The sequence below is a fragment of the Equus przewalskii genome, chromosome 26 (assembly GCF_037783145.1).
Source record: "Equus przewalskii isolate Varuska chromosome 26, EquPr2, whole genome shotgun sequence".
Lineage (NCBI taxonomy): Eukaryota > Metazoa > Chordata > Mammalia > Perissodactyla > Equidae > Equus > Equus przewalskii.
The window spans coordinates 18,708,176-18,729,908 of NC_091856.1; the positions used below are offsets into that span (position 1 = coordinate 18,708,176).

The 21,733-nt window shown below is 53.2% G+C and overlaps 1 protein-coding gene across 3 annotated transcripts; it reads right to left on the reverse strand.

Annotated features, from left to right (window-relative positions):
- Window positions 1–3,696: 3,696 nt before the first annotated feature.
- On the reverse strand, window positions 3,697–21,450 carry AMBP (alpha-1-microglobulin/bikunin precursor). 3 transcript variants are annotated; one of them, XM_070594914.1, is made up of 11 exons: window positions 21,136–21,450; window positions 16,832–20,396; window positions 15,453–15,595; window positions 13,837–13,913; window positions 12,877–12,993; window positions 12,293–12,394; window positions 11,469–11,515; window positions 6,248–6,329; window positions 5,065–5,232; window positions 4,582–4,755; window positions 3,697–3,849 (listed from the first exon to the last, which is right to left on the reverse strand). In XM_070594914.1, the coding sequence occupies exons 2-11, from the start codon at window positions 16,946–16,948 to the stop codon at window positions 3,818–3,820; spliced, it is 1,059 nt and encodes a 352-aa protein (XP_070451015.1). In that variant the 5' UTR covers window positions 16,949–20,396; window positions 21,136–21,450; the 3' UTR covers window positions 3,697–3,817. The 3 variants fall into 3 exon arrangements, with proteins under 3 accessions (XP_070451015.1, XP_070451016.1, XP_008523252.1); XM_070594915.1 differs by lacking the exon at window positions 21,136–21,450 and adding an exon at window positions 20,651–20,774; XM_008525030.2 differs by lacking the exon at window positions 21,136–21,450 and having other exon boundaries at window positions 16,832–20,773.
- Window positions 21,451–21,733: the final 283 nt, after the last annotated feature.

Consider the following 21,733-nt stretch of genomic DNA (forward strand, 5'->3'; position numbering starts at 1 on the left):
AATGGTTAGAGAGGGTCAGTTGCTTAAATGATTTCATGTCAGTGTTGTATTTATGGTTTTACAATAAAACGACTTTTAGGAAGATGGCAGTGTGCGGTGTTATTTCTTGGGTTTGTGGTTGGGCCGTGTCATCCACTTAGGAGCAGGGCACCGGTGAGTAGACATGGACCAAAGGCCAGACGCCTGGGGGTGACAGAGCCAGAGTGCACCCCCGCGGGACACTGAGGTTGGGGTTGTGAAGTCCTTATCAGAGCTCATGGCTCACCTCCGGCACCAGAGCCGGCTCAGCCGATGTTTGAGAAAGGAGGGACGGACATGGCCAAGGGAAGACGTGGCCCCTGGGGGCTTTGCTTCCGGAGCACTGTCCCCTGGAAGAAGGGATGGGTTCGATCTCTGAGTCCTGCAGGCCCAACGGCCAGGGACGCATCCAAGTTCGCCTTGCCCGGTGGTCATTCATGTGCCTCTTGTGACCCGGCACCCAGCGGCCTTGGCCTCCCAGGCGATGTGTGTGACCTTATGTGCTGTGTGTGGTCCTCCATCTGGGGAAGGGTGTCCCTGGCTTTTCCAGATTCCTGATGGCATCTGTGACTCTGAGCACATTCAGAATCGCGGTGAGCTGCGGGGCCCAGCCTGGGCGGACTTGCCCTCTGTGGGCCCCGCCCAGCGCCCCGCACTACAGACGCCTGGAGCGCATCAGTGCTTTGCTTGAACAGAGTCAAAACGGAAGGCCAGTCGAAGGAGAGAAGATGCCGCCAGAGGGCCAGCGGTGGCCTGAGTGGCTGGGGAGGGGAGACGACTCCGAGAGCAGGCCTGCTGTGGGCGGGACAGCTCGTGCAAAGGGGACGCCAAGTTGTGCTTTATCTGTGTCTTCAACCAGCTCACAGGGTGCTCTCCCTGAAACGGATGTGGAGCCTGGATCAGCTGAACCGATTCTCTCAAATCCCACGGGTCGCAGCACGTGAGGCCGAGCGCTGGGCCACCGGCCCCGGGGCAGCAGCCCTGCCCTCAGAGCCATCCTTCCGAGGGCCTTTCCTGCGGGGAGGTGTCCATGCGGATGGGCCTGAGCAAGCAGCTGGAGTTCATTCGGAGTTTCTGTGCACTCGAGAAAGTCAGGAGAGCTCTGGAGCTGGAAGATTCCTTCCCGGCACCTGGCACCATCACAGAGAAGGCCGGGGCGTGGGCCCAGAGCCCTCCTACCGCCAAAAGGCCTGCCTCTGGATTTTAAAATTAAAATAAAAAAGGATATGTTTCTTTATTAAGTAGCCACATCTATTTGGTAACAGAAACCAGCCTCACAGTATCTTTTTTTTGAGGAAGATTAGCCCTGAGCTAACATCCACCACCAATCCTCCTCTTTTTGCTGAGGAAGACTGGCCCTGAGCTAACATCCGTGCCCATCTTCCTCTACTTTATATGTGGGACGCCTACCACAGCATGGCCTTGACAAGTGGTATGTACATCTGCACCCAGGATTGGAACCAGCGAACCCCAGGCCGCCGAGGCGGAACGTCTGAACTTAACGGCTCTGCCACCAGGCCGGCCTCCATCACGGTATCTTTAAGAGAAAATTTGAGGCGAGACTAAGAATCAAGGGAGAGGGCCGACCCAGTGGCATAGTGGTTAAGTTCACGTGCTCCACTTCAGCGACCTGGAGTTCGCCAGTTTGGATGCTGGGCGTGGACCTACACACTGCTCATCAAGCCATGCTGTGACGATGTCCCAATGGAAGAACTAGAATGACCTACAACTAGGATATACAACTATGTACTGGGGCTTTGGGGAGAATAAAAAAAAAGGAAGATTGGCAACAGATGTTAGTTTAGGGCCAATCTTCCTCACCAAAAAAAAAAAAATGGGAGTCTTCAGGGCAGCCGCTTTGCTGAGAGTGATTCTGGTGCCTTCCGAGATGAGCATCGTGAACTCTTGACTTGGGGTCACAGATGGGCTTCATCCCCATCCCACCCCTCAGGGAGAAGGTCAGGATTCAAGGGAATTTTTTGTCGTCAAAGTTTTAGTGAGTGTCATGGAGACGCATGCCTCTGGGACCAGGCAGGGCAGCAGGCAGGGCTGGCCGACCACAGGGGAGGCCCTGTCTAGAGGGGCCATCTCCACTCGGCTCCCACCACTTGGGGTGCAGGATGCAGGCCCTGGGCTGCCAGAACTTATTTTTCAAGAGAATTGAGAAAGCTGGATTTGTATATGGTAGGTCCACTTTTAAATGGCTAATTCAGAACTGTAAAAAATGCCTTTTAAGTCAAACATCCCTTCCACCAGCTGAAGCTGGACTGCCTGCCTGTGGCTTGCACCCTCCGGTTTAAGCATTGGTCCCTCAGGTCACTTCAAAATAAACCTCTTCAGAGTGGCACCTTCAGTCTGCCACATGTGGCCGGCCCTGGTGTGTGAGCGTGCACGGAGGCGAGCAAGATAGGGACGTGATGCCATTTGTTAGTTCCAGGCTGGAGAGCCTGTTGCTTCTCCCAGAACAACTGCCTGTGTCCCCCTGCCGCTGTCCCCACCCACTTGTGCCCAGAGAGTCCTGGCCATGACCACAGACGCTGTCCTCTCTGTTGGGAACTGGAAGCCCCAAGCTCTGGACCTTGGGGGAGACGAGGAGGGGGTCTTTATGAGGTCTGACCAGGGGGCCTCCAAGCTTTGCACACCCACGTCCCTGCCTCTGGGTCCTCCCCTCGACAAGAGATGCACGGTTCCCTCCCTTCTTCCGTCCTGATGGGTCTCTTAAGCAAACAGGCTAATGGCAGGAGAGGGACCCTGGACTGAGCTAGCTGCCAGCCCTTGGCACGCGGGTCGCCCCACGGAGAGGTGGCGCTGGCCCTGCCTGGGTTTCTGCTTGGGGGGTCAGCTCTCCACCTCAGAACGCACAAAGCTGGGGTTGTTTCCTCCCTCGGCGGCAGCAGCGTCGATCAGGGCTCTGGGTGGACGGAGCTAGCGAGAAGTCTTTATAAGTTAAATGTTCGTAAACCGAGCGTGTCTAAATTGGAGGCTCCTGGAGTCGTGTTCTTGGGCCGAGTTGGTGCCTGAGCCACCTGAACCAGTTGGTTCTCTTCCTCAAGGGAGGAAAAGCAGGCCGGACGGGGGCTTCGGCTCTGCTTGTCCTGGACACAGTGCAAAGGCCAGCGAACATTCTGCTTCTGGGCAAAGGTCAGAGTGAGGATGCCAGGAGATGGGAACTCAAGGGCCAAGGGCAAGGGCCTCCTGGAGCAACAGCCAAGGCTCTTCAGCTCCTGGCAGCGGATGCTGAGGATGCAGCTGAGGTAAAATGTGGAGGGGGGGTTCCACTGGGCAAAGGACAGAGGAATCATTTTGCACACTTGGGGACCGTTTGCCCTGACCCCGCCAGGCACACGAGGGCCCAGTTACTTCTTCCGACGATGAGTCACGGATGACCCCATCAAACATCTCCCAGAAACAAGTACCCAATTTTCCCTTTTTACCAGCTTTATTAAAAGGAACCATCCCCCATTACACTATTGTGGAGTAAACGGAACTGTGATTGATGCTTCATAATTTGCATAGTCGGTTTCACGTGCGGAAGCTGGTTCTGTTACGTTCCCCACACACGCACTGTCTGCTTCTGGGGAGAGCTGGGGCTGCTGGTGCCCTGACCCCAGCTCTGCCTCCTCATCCCTCCCCCACCTCGTCACACCGGCGACGACAATGAACAGTCAGGACGTGGAATTTCAGGAGTCTACAATTTGGTTTTTATTTGAACCCAGGTTACATGGGCCGGACTGCCGTGGGGCACGGGGACAGACACTGGCCCTGCCACCCTGTGGCCCCTCTCTGGCCTGCAGACCGGTCAGCCGGAGAAGCGTAGCAGCTCCTCGTCCCCTGCGGACACAGAGAGGCCCACGGAGTGGGTGCGGGCTCGCCCAGGGGTCCGTGGGTGGGACTGTCAGGGGATGGGGCTGCCTCGTGAAGGAGGGAAGGCCACTCGGGCTGAGTTGGGGCCTGAGCTCAAGGCCAGAACCTTCTGCTCCCTGAACGACTTGATATCCTCAAAGTGCATCCCACAGAATGATCTGATTTCTTGCCTCTTCTCATTTACTTGGGCCATGAGGGGAGACAGGGCACAGAAGCCCTACATGGCGGCTGTTCCCTGGGATGCTCTTACTATTCTCCTTACAGCATCCCCATCATTCTTAGTAACAGCTCCGTTAGCTGAGGACTAGCTGTGCTTGTCACTTTGAAGTCTGGCAAGTAGGTACTTTGTCCCATTTTACAGAAGAGAAAATCAAGGCTCAAATTGGCACCTGCCCAGTGTGGCCAGCCCAGTGTGGCAGCACCAGAATTAGAGCCAGAATTGGGGCTCCTCAGCCCACCTGCACCCCCTCTGCCTGTACCTGGCCAGCACCTTCCCAGCTGCCCCATCCCAGCCGGGGTGAGGCCTAGGGCTTGGCCCCATTTTACAGATGGGGAGCTGAGGCCCAGAGAGTGGATGAGCTGGTCATCAGGTACAGAGTCCAGAACTCAGCTCTCCAGACCCCCTGCTCCTAACAGGCTCTCCCACTGGGACCCTAAGGGCCCCATGGCCCAGTCTGGCACCCCGGGGGGGACTCCTACCGTCGCCAGGAATGCCACAGTACTCCTTGCACTCCTTCTCCGAGTAGAATTTGTTGCCGTTGCCACGGCAGCCTCCATAGGTGAAGAGGACACACTTCCCCTGGGCGGCATCAAATGCCCACAGCCGGATGAAGGCTCGGCAGGGTCCCTGGACTATGGGGAGGTTGCAGGCCGCTGTGGAGTGGGGGGGTTGGGTGGGGGGAGCAGAGCATTAGTAACCCTTATGGTTGAACCAGGGCACCCTACTCAGCTAGTCCCTCTTTATAGTTTGGGAAATTGGGGCCCACAAGAAGAAATGACTTGCCTAGGGTCACCCATATCCAAATGTGCAGTTCCTATGACTTCAGGACACTTGCCCTGGAGTCCCACCCATCAGACGTCCTCTCTGAGCTAGCTGTTCAGTCGCAGGTGGTCTCTTGGAAAGACGGGGTCATGGGGATGCAGTGTGCACAGTGTGCACAGAGGCGAGGGGCCCACGCTCACCCACAGTCCGGCAGGTCTGCAGACACTCCTTCTCTGAGGCAAAGTTGTTGCCGTTGCCCAGGCAGCCGCCATATTGGAAGGTCTCACAGGCCATGGAGGTGCCATTATAGAAATACCTGCTGATCATCCCCAGGCAAGGACCTTCCGCGTGGTCCAGCTGGCAGGAATCTGGGGACGGATGGGACAGCCACACTTACTGAGTGCTGACTGAGGACCTGTCACCAGGCCAGACACTTAACATGCCTCATTTCTTTTCGTTTTCCTCTCTGCGCTAAGAGGAAGGCTCACCAACTCATGGTATAAAGGAGAGGATTGAAAGGTAAAATGACTCGCCCAGGGTCCTACAGAGCTAAGATTCAAAACCACGTCAGACTCCAAAATCCGTGCTCATTCCACTCCATCACACAGGGAGTTACCAGCCACCCACAGAGCACCAGCCCCTGTGTTGGTCTTGTCTGCCCAGAGACTCGGTAATAACAGTAGTTGACGATACATTCACCAGCACCCATGCCGGCCAGCCTGACGTGTTCACTGACGTCCCACCCCCATGCCTCTGCTTTTGTGTTCCTGCCCCTGGAATGCCTTTCTCCGTAAAACCCTACCTGGATACCTGGACACAGCCTGAATTCCCCTTCCTCCAGGAAGTCCTCTTTGACCCCCTCACCCCTCCATCCTCTGAGCTATCCCAGCCCTTTTAGCTGACCCACCCTTTTGGTCCCATCACTTTCTTCCTTGACGGCCTCCCCCACTTGACCAGAAGTCCCAAGAAGATGCGGGTGGTCTGTCTCTGTGATCCCAGTTGCCCAGCGCAGGGCCTGGGGTGGAGCAGGGGTCAGTGTTTACTGAGTCAGTTGGAGAGTGAGTCGTTGGTGAACACTGTTGACTACACAAAGCGTCCTCATGTTCTTCCCCCCAAGCTCTCACAAGAGCCCTGAGGGTCAGCTCAGCAGGCTGGTATCCCATTGCATAGATGAGGAAACGAAGCTAGGAGGCCACAGAGTGATGGAGACAGGGCAAGAACTCGCTTCCCATGGGGCTGGAGGTCCCTAAGCTCAGGGACATGCTTTATGCTCCTCCTCTCTGCCCACAACCCCCGGCACAGTGCAGAGGACTTGATTTGCCTTTCTGGGCCCTCCCTCTCTGGAGTATGGCAGAAGGGGGTGAAAAGTCGAGCAACCATTACCTTCTTTCTTGCTGAATTCAGGTGTGAGCTGGCCAGCCGCTGACCCCTCCTCTTCCTGGGGCAGCACAGCACGCCGGGCTCTCTGCAGGAAAGAAAGAGACGAAGCTGTTGCAGAGACCTTGCCATTATAGCTCGCCCGTACCCCTGGAATATAGAAATAAGCCATTCGCTCTGAGGATCAGGGTACAGACAGAAGCACAGCTGCTAGACTGGTTAATGGCCTCTTTTTCCAAAAGCATCAACCTGAACTCCAGAATGGACATCATGGGATAAATTTCTGGTCTGCAATGAAAAATCAGAACCTCAAGGTATAATAATAATACCTACATAGTCAACTTCCAGCTGAAGTGCCCAAAGGACTATAATCACGGAAAAGAAGTCTATCCTGGAGTGGAATCTAGGGGAAGGCAGCGTCCCATGCTCAGCACTGGAAGGCGTTTCTACACGACGGAGCATGGGTGGCACGGCCTTGCAGGAAGGGCTGACCACACCATCGTTAGCTGCTTGCAGAGGAAAAGCCATCCTACTTTCTGTAGGAAGTAGGGACCCCAAGACTGGACCCCAATGCTCCTAGCTCAGATAGTGACTGCTTTAATTGTCCCAGAACAACTAAAGAGGAGATGAGCGGGGACACTGCCAGCCACCAGGCAGCCTTCCTGCCCACAGGGGAGACCTGGAGTCTGAAAAACTAAAACTACAGTAGCCTTCAACTTTTCCCTTCTCCTTTCAAGGTGCAACTGGAAGCTGTGGTCAGGGCCTCCCCCAGTCTGCCAGAATCCGTCTGAAGCTGGTCACATGTACACCTTCCCTGGGGAAGATGAAGGAAAAGAGAAGAACCATGAGACAAGTTAGATAATGCAGCCTCTCACAAGGAGCAGGCTGAACAGGAGAAATATCGCTACGAAACCAGGAGAACAGTAAGAAACGGGAGAAGACTCAAACCGTCAATAAAAGGCAAGATGACCTTGCATCAATATACCAGGAGCCAACAGTGATGGAAATTAATGAAAGAAGTGGAAAGTTAGTGGAGATAGAAAAGACTTTGTTGAGTTTAGCCGCACAGTAGAGACAAGAAACTGCAGGTTAGATAGTATAAGAAATAAGTCCACATAACAGGAATTCTAGGAGGAGAGGCTATTGATATAGAAATAATAGAAGAAAACTTTTCCAAGTCGAAGGAAGACTTGAGTTGTCCAATTATAAAGGGCTCAGAGGGAATGAGGCAAAATTAATGATGAGCCTCTTCTAGACATTTCCTAGAGACAAAGGACAAAAAGGCTAGTGGCCCTTAAATGGCAGCATTTAATGACCAAAGCTACAGAGCAATATGTGAGGGTTGTAAGAGGAAGAAGGTTGTAACTCAGGATTCTCCACTCATCTGAGCTGTTGATCATGTGACATAAACACAGAAAGACATTCTCAGACACACAAGGATCCAACAGTTTCCCACCCATGTATCTTTCTGGAAAAAGTACTTATAGAAATATTCCCACCCATTGAGAAGGGAATCTAAACACAAGAAAATGGATGATGTGACAGCAAAGAAATGACGATACACTATAAACCAAATAACACATAGAGTTGAGGTTAAATTATTGTTAAAATGGTCATACAACTTAATGGAAATGTTAAAAGTAATTCTCAAAACAAAAGGTGGAAAATACAAATATCGATCTCAGATTATAGCCACAAAAATGGGCATGTGGGAAGCCTGGAAAGAAGAAATGGAAGTGCTCTACATTTCTCTCTGAGGCAAAGGGAGTCATTGGTTATTGTTTCATTCTTGACATGGATAAAGAAATACAGACTCCGTTGAAATCCGGATTAAGGTGGCAGATTGAAATTTCCCTCAAAATTGCCGTCTCCAATACCTAACAGTTAGCCAAAAATGAATTCATAAACACCAGCCCCGCAGTGTTCATCAACATCACTCAAACCAGGAAAGAGGCATAATTTAAAACAAAAATGGCAGCTTTTGATCAAGGACAGAAATCAGATATTCTGGGGCTGGACAGGGTGGTTAGTGAGGTTTGGCTCCTAACCCCGCCCTCCAACTCCAAGTCCTGGCCTGTCATCACATCTCTGATAACTCGCCCTAAGACCCCTAAATCTGAGAGAAGAAAATTGAGGGAACCCTATCTTTTTCCTCTTTTGACAGAGTAGTAGTGAAAATGAATTCTGGGAATAAAAGAAGAAAATAGACGAGGCTGACTCTCTCTAATGGAAGGTTCTGGGGCTGCACAATCTAATGTGCCAGGGGGTGCACCACGGGACACATGACCATCACTGCCAGCCCCGACCAGGTGGAATGAACCCCACACAGGATATCTCTCAGTCCTTCAAAAGAGAAAGCAAAGGAGGGTATTCCAACCAACCTTGGACTTCAGAAAAGTGACAGAACACAAAATACCACAACCTTACACTAAAATTGGGTGGGAGGGGACTAGGCTCCAATTTAGCGGGAAGAGGGCTGAGGAGTAAATGAAACCTCCACCCCACCATATCAGAACAAACAGAAAGTCTGGCTAAAACTGACTAAGCAGGAGCCAGATAAAAAGAAATCGTTCAGAAACTACCCACACCCACCTCAGAAATGAAAGAATAAACAGCCTGAACTAGAGAAAGGGCCCAACTATGGTGGGCACTCTCATGAAGTGCCTAGACTTCCCCTCAGGATGGACTCACATTCCCAGCTGCTGGAAGTGCTGGCATCCACAGCCCTTGGCTGTCAGCCCCCGTTGCAGACTGCCTCAGCCAAAGGGAGCCCTCTCACTCAAGGTCACATTTCCTTCCCAGAGCGACCATCATGGGGCATTAAGGCCATGCCCTTGGCCCCATCATGGGACAACTCCAAGGGTTCTCCCAGTTCCAGAGCTCCCTATAGGGTTGGCTGAGGCACTGTGACCACATCCAGCTCTGTTTCTCCCTCTGCCCAATCCTCCCTTCCCTTCCACAGGAGTTGACCCAGGGAACCCAACCTGTGACCCCAACTTAGAAGAAAACATAACTCAAGGAGCAAAAGGAAATTCCTCAATGACCTCAAGCTATAGAATTACTTAATAAGAACATGCATTTATTAAAACAAGATTAAAGATGAAATGGTAAACAACAGAGTGAGATGAAAAGAGAGAGCCCAGGCCTAAATAAACAAATTGAGAACCAAAACAACATAAATTCAGAGCTAGTCAACAAAACAGAGATAGTCAGGAACAGAATAGATGCTGCTAAATGGAATGATTGTCATAGAAGAAAGATTGGTGATAAAGCCAGTGAATACAGATGAAAGCAATTTGAGAGAAACTGGTACATGTGGAAGACAAAGATGCTCCAGGATGAGAGAACAAGTGTTCCCCAGGTAACAAAACCCAACAAAAGGAATGGAAGATGAATTCCATATCATGCAGCAGAGTTCCCTGAAATACAGAAGGAATGTTATTTGTGGATGGACAGGGCACGTAGCGTTCCAGGAAAATTTGATATAGAATTCTCCCCACCACACGGGTGCTTGTTAAGATGTTGGCTTCAAGGATAAAGTCTGTCCAGGCATGTGGACAGAAGAAACAAATAGCTTACAAGGAAAGGAAATCCCAGGCTGGCCTCAGGCTTTCCCATAGTGATAATCAGAGCTGGAGAACAATGGAGCAGTGCATACAAAGCTTTTTCTGAGGGAAAGAACACAGGACCCAAGAAGACGACACCCAAGCAAAATGTCATTCAAGCGTGGAGGAAACTGGCAGACATTCTCAAAGAGGGAAGAATTCAGGGGTTAAAACATCCATGAACCCTCCTCGAAAACACCACTTGATAAAGTAATGGCACTAATTAAGAGATTAATGGAAATAAATAACTCAGAAATGGAGAAGCCGTGGTTCTATTAACTATAGATGAGTGTAGAATCCATTAAAATATACAACTGTTCCTAAACGACTGGGAATTATGGTGACAGAGCAGAATGGGAAAGGCAGCAATCTCGACAACGTGAAAGAAAAAGGGAAGAGGAGATGGAACATGAAGTCTGCGAGTGCAAACGTGTGCCTTTCAAATCACGCAGACAATAGATATCCTCTAAAAGTACGTATAGGGATGCCAGCCTCTTACATGTTTTTTCACAAGCTTGACTTGACTTAGAGCATTCTTGAAGAAACAAATCTCTAGTGGTGAAAAAATATTTATTTGAAGTTCAAGAAGACCTCTTCAAGTTTGGTTTTTAATTCAAGGAAAACCGTAATTAATGCTTTTTAAAATTAGAAATAGCATCTGTAATATAATCCCATTTAACAATAGTGTGTCTAAATTTGTGCATTCATCTATCCAACCTTCCTTCTCTCTGTCCTTCTCTCCATGTACGCATGTCAAGATTTTGGAATGATGTGGATGCTGGTAGTTTGTGGGTGGTGGAATTTTTCTTTAAACTTCTATTTTTCATACTTTCCTTCATTGTTTTCGTTCTTCATAATGAGCATATGTTAGTTTTATAAAATCAATGGTAATTTTTCTTAAAAAATAAAGAAGCAAACAGATAATGTGTTAACAGTGTTAATTCTATGTAGGAATAAGGACATCGTTGTCTTTTTATTTTTTGCTTTCTTGTGTTTTTACAATTTTCAAGAATATGTTTCTAAATAAATATTATATATATATTTATGCACACACATGTAGACATATACACACGTCAGCAGAATAAATTAGACTATGTAATTTCCAAATAGTCAGAGAAAAAAGAATGAAGAAAGCTTAATGAACATGACAAAAGGCAGGAAAATAAAACAGAAGAGTGAGGAAGCCCAAAAATCAAAAAGCAGCTTAGGAGAGGAGCGGGTTTGAGAAGCTGCTTGCTCTTGCGTTTGCTGCTTTTTAGGAAGATCAATTGACTTTATTTTCATTGATTGAGTATTGAGTATTGTCATTTTATTATTGAGTATTTTCCTGCTTTGGGGCACCATGCTAAGGCCTTTTCTAGCACGTCATTGAATTCTAGCCCCCGGAAGGCGAGTGCCATTACCCCACTTCACGGATGAGGAAAGTGAGGTCCCCGTGGGCAGCAACCAGCCCCAGTGGGAACCAAGACTGAGCCCAGGTTGGTCTGACTTCAAAACCCACACCCAGCACTGCCTTCTCCCGACCCCTCTTGATGCCCCCGCCCGCCACCACAGCAGGACCTCAGCAGGGGCAGCCCGTGTGAGCGTGCAGGGTGGGGCTGGGGTGGGGGAGAGGTGCTCACCGAGAATGGCATGGGCTCTGGCTCCTGCTCCCCAGGCACACACTCACCTAGGGAGAGGACAGGACAGAGGAGTAAGGAAGAGGGTCAAACCAGGGGGCCTCCCAGACCCAGAGGGGGCATTGTTTCTCTCATAGTTCTAATGCCTGTGTGCCAGATAGGCACTGCGCCGAAGTGTCTGGTGCATTAGCCTGCTTCCGGAATGGCTCCCCGGACATGGTTTCCGAGGGGCATTCACTGGAAAAGCGACAGACTGGTGGCTGCGCCATCATCAGCATCGGCATCCTCTCCACCCCACGACCAGAATCCTTTCACCCGCACCATCGCAGGAACAGCAATGGCTAACACTTACTGAGCACTTATTAGACGCCAGGCACAGTGCTATTGTATTTAAGGGCTTTATCTCATTGACCCCCCACAGCAACTTACACGGGAGGCATTGTTACGCCCCACTTCACAGATGAGGAAAGCGAGGCTCTGGGAGGTTGACCAGCCAGAAGCCACACAGCTCAGTTTGAAGCTAGGTGCTCTAACGCACGCTCTTAAGCCTCCTACGAGGTACCTATGGATTCTGATGTAAGCTCACTTAGACACGGGACGGAAGAGTGAACCCCAAATCGATTCTAGTCTCTGCTCCGCCAGGAACACGCCGTGTGACGTGGAGCAAATCCAGGGACCCCGCTGCCTTCCCTGTGATGGCGGGGCGGGGCTGTGGCCCTGCTTATCTCCGAGGGTTACAGGAAAAGCCCAGGGGCTGGGAAGATGTTCTCTGGGGCCATGAAGGATGAGGAGGGGACAGAGATGTAGGGTGGGTGCAAGCCATTTACCTCTGTCAGCCAATGTGACGATGGAGTCCCCGGGGATGCCCACGCCCAGGGCCACCTCCCTGAACGTGTCTAGCAGGCTTTCCCGAAGCTGCCGATCCCGCCCTGCAAGTGGAAAGCAGAGAAGATGCCTCAAGCCACAGGTGCCTGCGGTGGCAGGGCCTGAGGCAATCTTGCCCAGGGATTTTCATTTAGGGGAAGTTTGAAAACCATGGGCCCAATTCCACCTCTTCAACACAGTTACAGAAAGGTGGGCTCCAGGAAAGGAGGCAGTGTCCCTTCCAGGATCCCACCCGGGTCCCCCAACACCCCACACAGTGCTCTTTCCACTGATTGTTTTAAGGGCCTGGAGGCTCTGGAAGTCTCTGGGTCTGGAATTTTGGAGATCAAAAGAAGAGGACTCTACCTCAAACGGGAGGCTGAGCTCCACCTCCCCCAGGGAGGGTAAAGGTTTCCAGCTGTCCCGTAACTGGAGTGTTGTCAGAAAGAAAAAGCAAACCCCCTGCTCTTCCCCATTCCACTGTCCCTAAGTCACGGGCCTCCTCCCGCCCCCAACTCCATGAGCTTATCTAGTTCCAGGCCTTTACCGTAGAGCTTGGCGGTGATGGTGGGTCCATGGCGGCGGCTGAATTTCTTGCTCAGAAAAATGGCATACTCATCATAGTTGGTCTGGACCACATAGGACTCTATGCTGAGGTTCCATTCTGCGTGGGAGATGCAGGAAGACAAAGGGATCGGTGGTCAGAAGGCTCTTCCGGCCTGAGATCCTTCACTATTCACCTACTCATCATCTATTCTTCCATCCTCTGTCCACACATCCTTTCTGTGTATTTATCTATCCATCCATCTTCAGTCTCTCTCTCTCTAACCATCCGTCTCCTCTGTATATTCATTGTTTATTCACTTATCATCATTCCATCCTCTCCATACATCAGTCCATAAATGCATCCATTTTCCTTCCTTCCTTCTTTCCTCCATCCATTAATCCATCAACTTATCTACTAGATGACGGACTGATTAACTCATATACCCGCCATCCATACATGGGTTCCTTTACCGATCATTTGTTTATTCTCTCTTTATTTATCCTACGATCCATCTACCTAAACATTCATACATTCAACCCCTCAGACAATCATTGACACACAGCACATATTCAATGAACACTGGCTGGATTCATGAATAAATTCATGTCCAAGCGCCACGCACACTGTACACGGTAGCTGCTTAGCAAATTACCAGCTGATTGCAGATACCTAACAAGACACGCAGACTGACGACATCTTGATGTTATCCTCAGCGATCAGCGCCATCCTCCATTCTGGATGCTCGCATTTATGCGTGTGTGAGAGAGAGAGAAAGAGAGGAGGGAGGAGGAGGAGAAGGAAGAGGAGAAAGAAGAGGAGGAATTTGGAGGAAGGCTCAGAAAAATGAGAGGAAATGTTAGAGGGGCAGCGAGAGCTGAGGTGGAAGGAAAGAGCGCTCAAGACGTCATGGCATTTTTTAGCAAAGCAGAGAACTCTGCGTGTTCCTGGGACTCAACTTACTGGATTTATGATACCGGAACTTCCCCTTGGTGTCTGTTTTCTCATAAGTCCCCGAGATCTCCTCACAGACGCCCTTCCTGCAAACAAACAAACCAAAAGGAAGGTCACTTCTGGTGGAGACCACGGTCCTGACACCCCACTCTCTAGCAACATCCTTTCCAACTATCTTTTTTTTTTTTGCAGCTTGGAAAGTAACATTTCTAAATACCTTGTTTAATCCTCACACCAGCCCCGGGAGATGCCTGTTGTACAGACGAGGGGACAGAGGGACAGAGGAAAAGGGACGGGTCCCTGCCATCTTCTTGGCAAAGCCAGCACTAAAAGTCACGCCCTTAACCAAGTCTGCACATCCTGCCGATGCCCCGGGCAGCCGGGGCGGTGGGTTAACGCAGGAATTCATTTATTACTCCGAGTCTCTCTTGTGAAATGGGGATGGTGACAGTTTCTACCTCACCTGGTGGTTGCGAGAGTCAAATGAGATATTATAGGAAAGGAGCTCGGAGTGCGCCCTCCACACAATTAGCTATTATTGTTACAATGATTACTATTTATAGAGCAGTGTCTATGTGCCAGGCCCCTGCTACACACTGGGGACAAAGGACGGCAAGAGAGACTGTGTCCACTCACAGAGCTTATAATCGAGTGGGGTGGGTGGGCAGAGGCGGTCAGTGTGACAAATGCCATGTGGGGGGAAGCAGGAGATGCTCCGACAGCACAAAGGAGTTCATGTAACCTGAACCTGTGGGGCCAGGAGGACTTCCTGGAGGAAGCGACATGGAACCTAAGTCCTGAAGGATCCATAGCAATTAGTCCCGGGAGGTGGGGAGAAGTTTTCCTGGTACAAGGGACCATCAGGTGCAAAGGTCCAGAGGTGCGAGAGGGCAGAGGGCTCCAGGAACTGAGAGGAGGTCCATGTGGGTGGGTCACAGAGTACGTGGGAGAGACTGGGGCAGGGAATGGCGAGTGCTAGCAGGGGCCTGGAAGGCCACGTCACAGGGGTTGAATTTGATTCCCAAGGGCAGGAAGGAGCTACGGAAAGCTTTAAGCAGATGTGAGTTTTCCAAAGGTCTTTCTGGTTTGCCGGGTGAAGAACGGACTGGATGGAAGGTTCGAGATTAGAGGTAGGGAGCAATGTGGAGAGGCTGCTGTAGACACCCAGGAAAGAAAGGAAGGTGGTTTGGACCAGGTGGTGGCAGAGAAGAGGGGAGAACGGAAAGATTGGAGGGACATAGGAAGACAGGGGACAGGGCTTGGCAAGGGGTTGAATGGCCAGTGGCAGCAGACAGAGGGGTCTAGGAGACCCCCTTCCTGCCCAGGTTTCCAGGTTGGGTCCCTGGGGCATAGAAGTGCCCTTCTTGAGCTAAGGGACCCCCAAGGAGCAAGAGCAGGTTGGAAAACAGGCACAGTGTTGGCAGCGTTGCCCTTGAGCTGTCGACGGGATGATGGAAAATAGATGCCCTGGTGGAGGACAGCAGAGAGGTCTGCAGCTCAGAGGCGAGGTCCTGGCTGGAGGCAGGGATGTGTAACCTCCCAGGACAGGGTGGTGACTGAAGCCAGGGCCGGGGGGGTGCATGGGCCCTGGTCCCTCCCGGCCCTCCCACCGCGTCCCCACTCACCGCCAGCGAGTGCTGGTCGTGCTGATCTCGCCGTCCGTCGCTCCCTCTCCCAGCACCAGCGTGCTGATGGTCATCCTGTCCTTGATCTTCTTCAGCCACGGGCAGGTGGAGCCCATGGCCACGAGGAACCATTTCCCGTAGATCTAGGAGGCAGCCACGAGCTCTGAGGATCCGGCTTTGCCTCAGACCTCAGTGGAACCTTGCCGAAAGTCCGCGCCCCTCCCTCTTCTCAATGCCTAATCCTTCTAAGAGAGAATGTCCGATAGCTCATTGGAGGCCACACAGCTTCAAGGGAGGCTGGAGCCCTCACGGTGGGACTCAGGCATCACGGCAAGCTTAGGAGGGAGATGCGCAGATGGGGTCCCACCCCGCCTGGCAGAAGGTCTGACTCTGCTGAGATTGGAGATCTCTGCTGCTCACCTGGACGGGGTCCAAATCCCCATGCCCTAAGATGGTCATGACCCACTGCTCCCCAAGAGCAGGAGTCCGTGTTCTACTCCTCTGGGGACAGGGAGCTCACCACCTCGCGAGCGCCCGTAGCTCCATGTTATCCAAAGTACCTCCTTTCCTTGAGCTGAGTCTGACGTGGGACAACCCGCCGCCTCTCCCCTGACCACACGATGGGGAGTTGAGCGAGCCCTCACGTCCTGCAGGGGCCAATGAGCCTCGGACCCTCCGCCCTCCCGGACCCCCAAGGTCCCTGCTCCTCACGCCCCTCCACCCACAACCCTTGCTTGTCCCTGAGTGCACACAACACCCACAAGAGGCTGTGGCTAGAACCGCCCAACAGCCCCTCACCCTGACCTGGAGACTGAGCTCGGGGTGGGGCAAGGTCCTGTTCAAGGTCACCCAGTGACTTGGGGCAGAGCTGGGACTGGAAGGCAGTCCTAGGAGACCCCCCCCACCGGCCCCCAGCGCCCCGCCCAGGCCTCCCAAGCCCCCCAGCACCTCTGTCCTGCATCTCTTCTCCCCGTGACCCTGCACGCCCACTCTGTGCCACCCCAGGCCTGTGAGGGTGGGGGATCCAGGACGGGCTAACAGAGAGGGTGCAGGTGAGTGGTTGAAGGGGGCAGGGCTGGGGGGCAGCAGTCAGCACAAAGCCTTCCCCGGGTGGGATCGAATCGAAGCATGGCCATGGATTCCCCTTGGAGCCCAAGAGGACAGGCTCCAAGGCGAGGACATTTAACTCAGCATCTCAGACCAGAGCCCCACAGAATGGCGGATCCACGGGCTGGTAGCTTCAACGAATCCCAGACGATCTGGGCAGGAAGGGCCCTTCAGATGGGGAGACTGAGGCCCAGAGGCAGGCGGGACTCGCCCCCTGGCAAGGCCCAGCAGCTCGGACAGCCCGCCGTCGCCGCCAGACAGGCCAGCCTTACCCTGGAGAGGTCGAAGTTCTCTTGCACCTGGATGTCGGCAGGCGGCGTCGGCACAGGGCTGGCCCTCACCGCCAGGCAGGCGGTCAGCAGCAGAAGCAGGGCCCCGAGACTCCGCATGGCTCTGGGTTCCTCTGCCTCCGTGTCACTCACGGGCTCAGTCTGGGGACAGAGGAGCCACCAGCTTCCTGCTGGAGGCAGCTGAGAACTGAGGCTGGGGGAAGGGGCCTGTGGCTTGTAGGGGATGTCGGTGTTTGCCCTGCTCAGCCAGGACCAATCAGGTCCCCAAGGCCAGGTCTGATCGATCCCAGGTAGTGCCCAGGCCGGGGTCACTGGTCCAGAGGGGCCAGGGTGGCTGCTGCAGAGGAGGCATTGGCCAAGCGCAATCTGGCCCAGAGGCAGCCGGGGGAGGATGGCAATGGGCAGCCCCCGGCCAGTCCCACTGGGTCATTCCACCTGGCTGGACCCCACACTACCATGAGTCAGCAGGATGAGCCTGACTGGGCCCATTTCTCATATGCGGAAGCTGAGGCCCAGGGAGAGGAAATGACTTATCAGAGACCACAGGGAAGGCCATGCAGAACCAGAACTCGGGTGGCCTGTGCCCCGAGTCCCTTCTCTGACCCCTCCTTCCCACAGCCCTAGCAAACAATAGTATACATAATAACAATGATGATTATAATAACAGCTTCCATTCCTGAGCGCCTGATATGTGCCAACGCGGTACACATGCCTTGGAACTGAATTCAGCCACCACAACCCCACAAAGCGGGTGCCATTTTTCCCTTTACACACAGGGCACTCGAGTCTCCAGGAGGTAAAGTGACTTGCCCAGGGTCCCCCAGCCAGGAAGTGGAGTTGCTGGGAGAGGCATTGGTGCTGGTTGAGAGCCTGGACTCAGGAGCCAGAATGTCTTCTGTGCGATTCACCGGCTGTGTGGCCTGGGGCGAGTGACTACCTCTCTGTGCCTCAGTTTCCCCATCTGTCAATGGGGATAATCATAGTTCCTGGTCCACAGCATTGTGGTGGAGGTTCAGGGAGTTTGCACTTGTAAAGCACCAGGACAGCACCTGGCACACAGAGTAAGAGCGGAACGTGTTTGCAGTGGGTTGAAGAACGGCCCCCAAATTCATGGGCTCCCAGAACCTCAGAAGGTGACCTTATTTGCAGATGTCATTAGATAAGACGAGGTCGTACTGAACGAGGGTGGGCCCTAAACCCAACCACGGTGTCTTTATAAGAGAAAGGAGAGGGAGATGCAGACACAGAGTCACAGATGCCCACGGAAGCTGTGTCCTCACCCCATGGACGTCTTCACACCATGCGAAGACTGAGGCAGAGATGGAGCGAGGTGGCCGCAAGCCCAGGATTGCCCAGGACTGCCGGCAGCCACCAGCTGACAGGTAGAGGCAAGGAAGGACCCTTCCTTAGAACATTCCAGAAGAATGTGGCCCCGCCGACAACCTGGTGTGGGACTTCTAACCTCCGAGAGTAGGAGGACCCAGTTTGTGGTACTTCGTTAGGGCGGACCCAGGAAACTAAACATCATTCATTAAATTAAAAAATTTAAATGAGAATTTTTAAAGCTCAGGTCTGTCTGTCGCCAAAGCTCAGATTCCTGCCAGGGACACCACAGGCCCTGTCAATGAAACGCAGTGGTCAGAGCTGCTGTCCCTGCTTCCTCTCTGCTCTTGGCGGGGAACACCCCATACACACAGCAGCCTCTCTGCTACAGCTGGGAAAGACTCCTTCAGAAAGGCCCTTCCAACAGCAAGATCTCTGCTCATGCGAGAATCCAGAATTTCCCCCTCACAGTCAGAGGCACCAACAAATGGGGTGTCAGGTCCCTTCTGTAGGAGAGACATTTGTCTTTCACCAACATCAGGAACAAGTGTGTCTCTATTTATAATAAGTGAGTGTGTTTTTTTTTGCTCCATCACTGACAGCTGGGCTACTGATGGCATCTCCTTTTTGCATTGGCTGCCAGGAAGCTCAAAGCCAAGTTATGAGTTTAATCACAGCCCCCGTGTTGGCTTAGATTTCTGAGACAATTATCTTCCCTCGTGCTCACCAAGTTTCTCAGTCTTTTATGGTTTTGGTTGGTGGTGGTCATAGGAGGCAGTCTGAATGAAGGGGAGCACTGAGACCTGGGAGCCAGAAGCCCTGACTTGTTGTTCTGCATCTTTGGGGATGGCTTTCCCTCTCGGAAGCCCACTTTCCACACCTGTAAATGGACAATAACAGTCTCTGTGCTATCTGCCAAGAGGTCAAAGAGCAAGGAGGTGCTCTGCAGACTGTCCGCTGTCTTCCCCGTGTGATGGGCTCGGGCTGTCGGACCTCGGAGGAACTAGGCCTGGTGCAGGAATGGAAAAATAACAATGACTCATCAATGGGAGGACAGCCATCCTATTAAGGTTGGCTTCAGAGAGCCACGATGGCTCATGAGATCCTCACAGCAGTCCGCATTAGCAGGGTCATCCACCCCACGGCCCCACGGGAAGCCCGAGGTGGCACATGGGGCGAAGACCCCTGGAGCTTTGTTCCTTCACCGCACAGCCTCTCCCGGGGGAGGGGAGAGGCCCGGAGGACCGGCCAGGATGTCAATGTCTTCTCCTGCCCCCAGGGATGTTTGCTCTCCCGAGATTATTAACCAGAGAGTGCAAACAGAGCGCACAAACTCTGCTAACCCACCTGGACTTTGAGCTGCTTTTTAAAAATTAACCCCGGGCCGCAAGGATGCAAGGCCGGCAGCGGTCACGAGCTGCTGATCCTCTGGCCATCGCGGTGGGAGGATGCAGGCTCCGGGGCCCCTGCCCTCCTAGGAGACCCCCCGGGGTCCAAGAGTCCACAGGAATTGGCCAGCTTCCTGAACCATTTCCAGGCTGCGGGGGAGCCTGCCCCAGGCAGAGGACCCAGGGCTGTAGAGGTGCCCATGCCGTGGGGTACAGAGCCCTCACTTCCAGATGAACATGCTGGGGCTCAGGAAGGGAACAGGACTTGTTCAGGGTCACCCAGCTGGTGACTGTGTTGGGGGCAAGATCGGCCTGACTCTGGCTCCAAGGCTTTCCCCCCATCATTTGTTCATCATCCATTCATTCATTCATCAAACACACACTCCGTGCCTGGGGTGGGGCATACGATGGAGACTATGACAGAACTCAGAGCTCACCCCATTGGGGCAGGGGGCAGGGTGCGAGGAGAAGAGGAGACAGGAGGGTCACTGTGCCGGTGGGGGCAGCAGAGGCCGGGGGGCGTCTACCCGAGGAGAAGGAGTCAGCCAGACACAAGTGCACGGGGCTGCTTTAGGGGGATGAGGGAGTGGGTGTTCCAGACAGTGGGAACAGCACCTGCAAAGGCTAAGAGGAAGAAGATGGTCAGAGAGACATGCAAAACAAAACACAAAAACCCGTAAGTCTGGAGCTTGGGGTCAGAGGGGAGTGGCCAGAGCGAGGCTGGGGAGGTGGTGGGGGCCCAGCAGGTAGGGCTGACACCAGGCCAAGTGGTTTGCTTGTTCTCTGGAGTACACAGAGAGCACTGGCTGGCTTTCTGAAGCGAATGGCCGTCCGATCTGTAATGGGGAGAAATCAATGAGGCAGTGCAAGCGGGAGGCTCAGGAAAGCCACTTCCTAGGAGGTCCTCCAGGAAGGAGGAGCTGGGGCCCCGGGACCTGGTGACTGGACCAGCAGGGACATGAAGGACACTGGGCAGAACTCAGACCAGAGGTGTGCTCAAGGTTTGGCTCTTCTTCTGCTAATGGTGGAAGAGGGTGGCAGGGTGACCTTCCTTCCCCACGAGGAGGGGGCCTCGCCCCAAATGCCTGACCTGTCCCAGCTCCCTTGGACTCAGAGCCACAGCCTGTCTGTTCCTGGCGAAGCCGGAGGTGGGCAGCCCCCAGGACTCCACGACCAGCGACGGAAGGGGATGTTCTCACTGCCCAGCTCTTTCTAGACGTTGTTACTCCTTCCCCACCCTGCCCCAGAGAGCTGGGCCGCCCACAGCCTTAGTCCCAGGCCTTGTGACTTGCTGGATGACCGTGGGGCAGTCCTTCCCTCTCTGGCCTCAGCTGCCTCATCTAGATCTCCGAGTGAGGGAATAACAACTCACTGGAGGGGCTGAGATAAGAACTCAATGAGGGATGTTCGTGAAAGTGCTCCCCAGGTGCAGGCACTGGAGGGACCAACGGCACCAGTGTCATCACAGGCACTGAGGCACCAGGTGAGGGCTCCTGCCACAGTCAGTTGCAACTCCCAGCAGCCCCGTGTACAGCGGAGTGGAATCAGCCCGGTCCTTCTGTGCCACCCTCTCACCTTCCGGCGCTGTATCAGACGACACTCTGCTGTCATTCTCATGGGTTTTGTGGCCAATTTTTTCAGAAGGAGGTGGCCAGTCCTTCTTCCTGGGCTGCCTAGTCTGGAGGTATTTGAAATACTGGTGGCATAGCTTTCAGCATTGCAGCATCATGCGGCCGCCACAGTATGACAAGCGACAGATGGCTGGTGTGGTTCCCTGACCGGGAAACGAACTGGGGCTGCAGTGGTGAGAGCGCCCAATCTTAACCACGGGACCACCAGCGATGGTTAAGAGCCCCATACACAGGCAGGAATAACGCTGCGAAAAGGTGTGAGCGTCCCATGTCCACCAGGGGGCAGCAGAGAACTTCCAGACGGACCATCTGCCTTTGCTCAGATTGCTCTCTACAAACCGGGCGCCGACCGCACCAGGGCTAGCACCCAGCTTCTCTGCCCCAACCCTGCTTAAAATCCCCTGATGACTGTAAAACATCAGCTCCTACCTCACCTGACCCCACTGCAGCTACTGAGCTTGATGCCTAGCTGGGGCCCTTTGCAAAACCTCACCTGGGAGATTCTGAAAGTGAGCCAGAACTGGGTACCGTTTCCATGGACC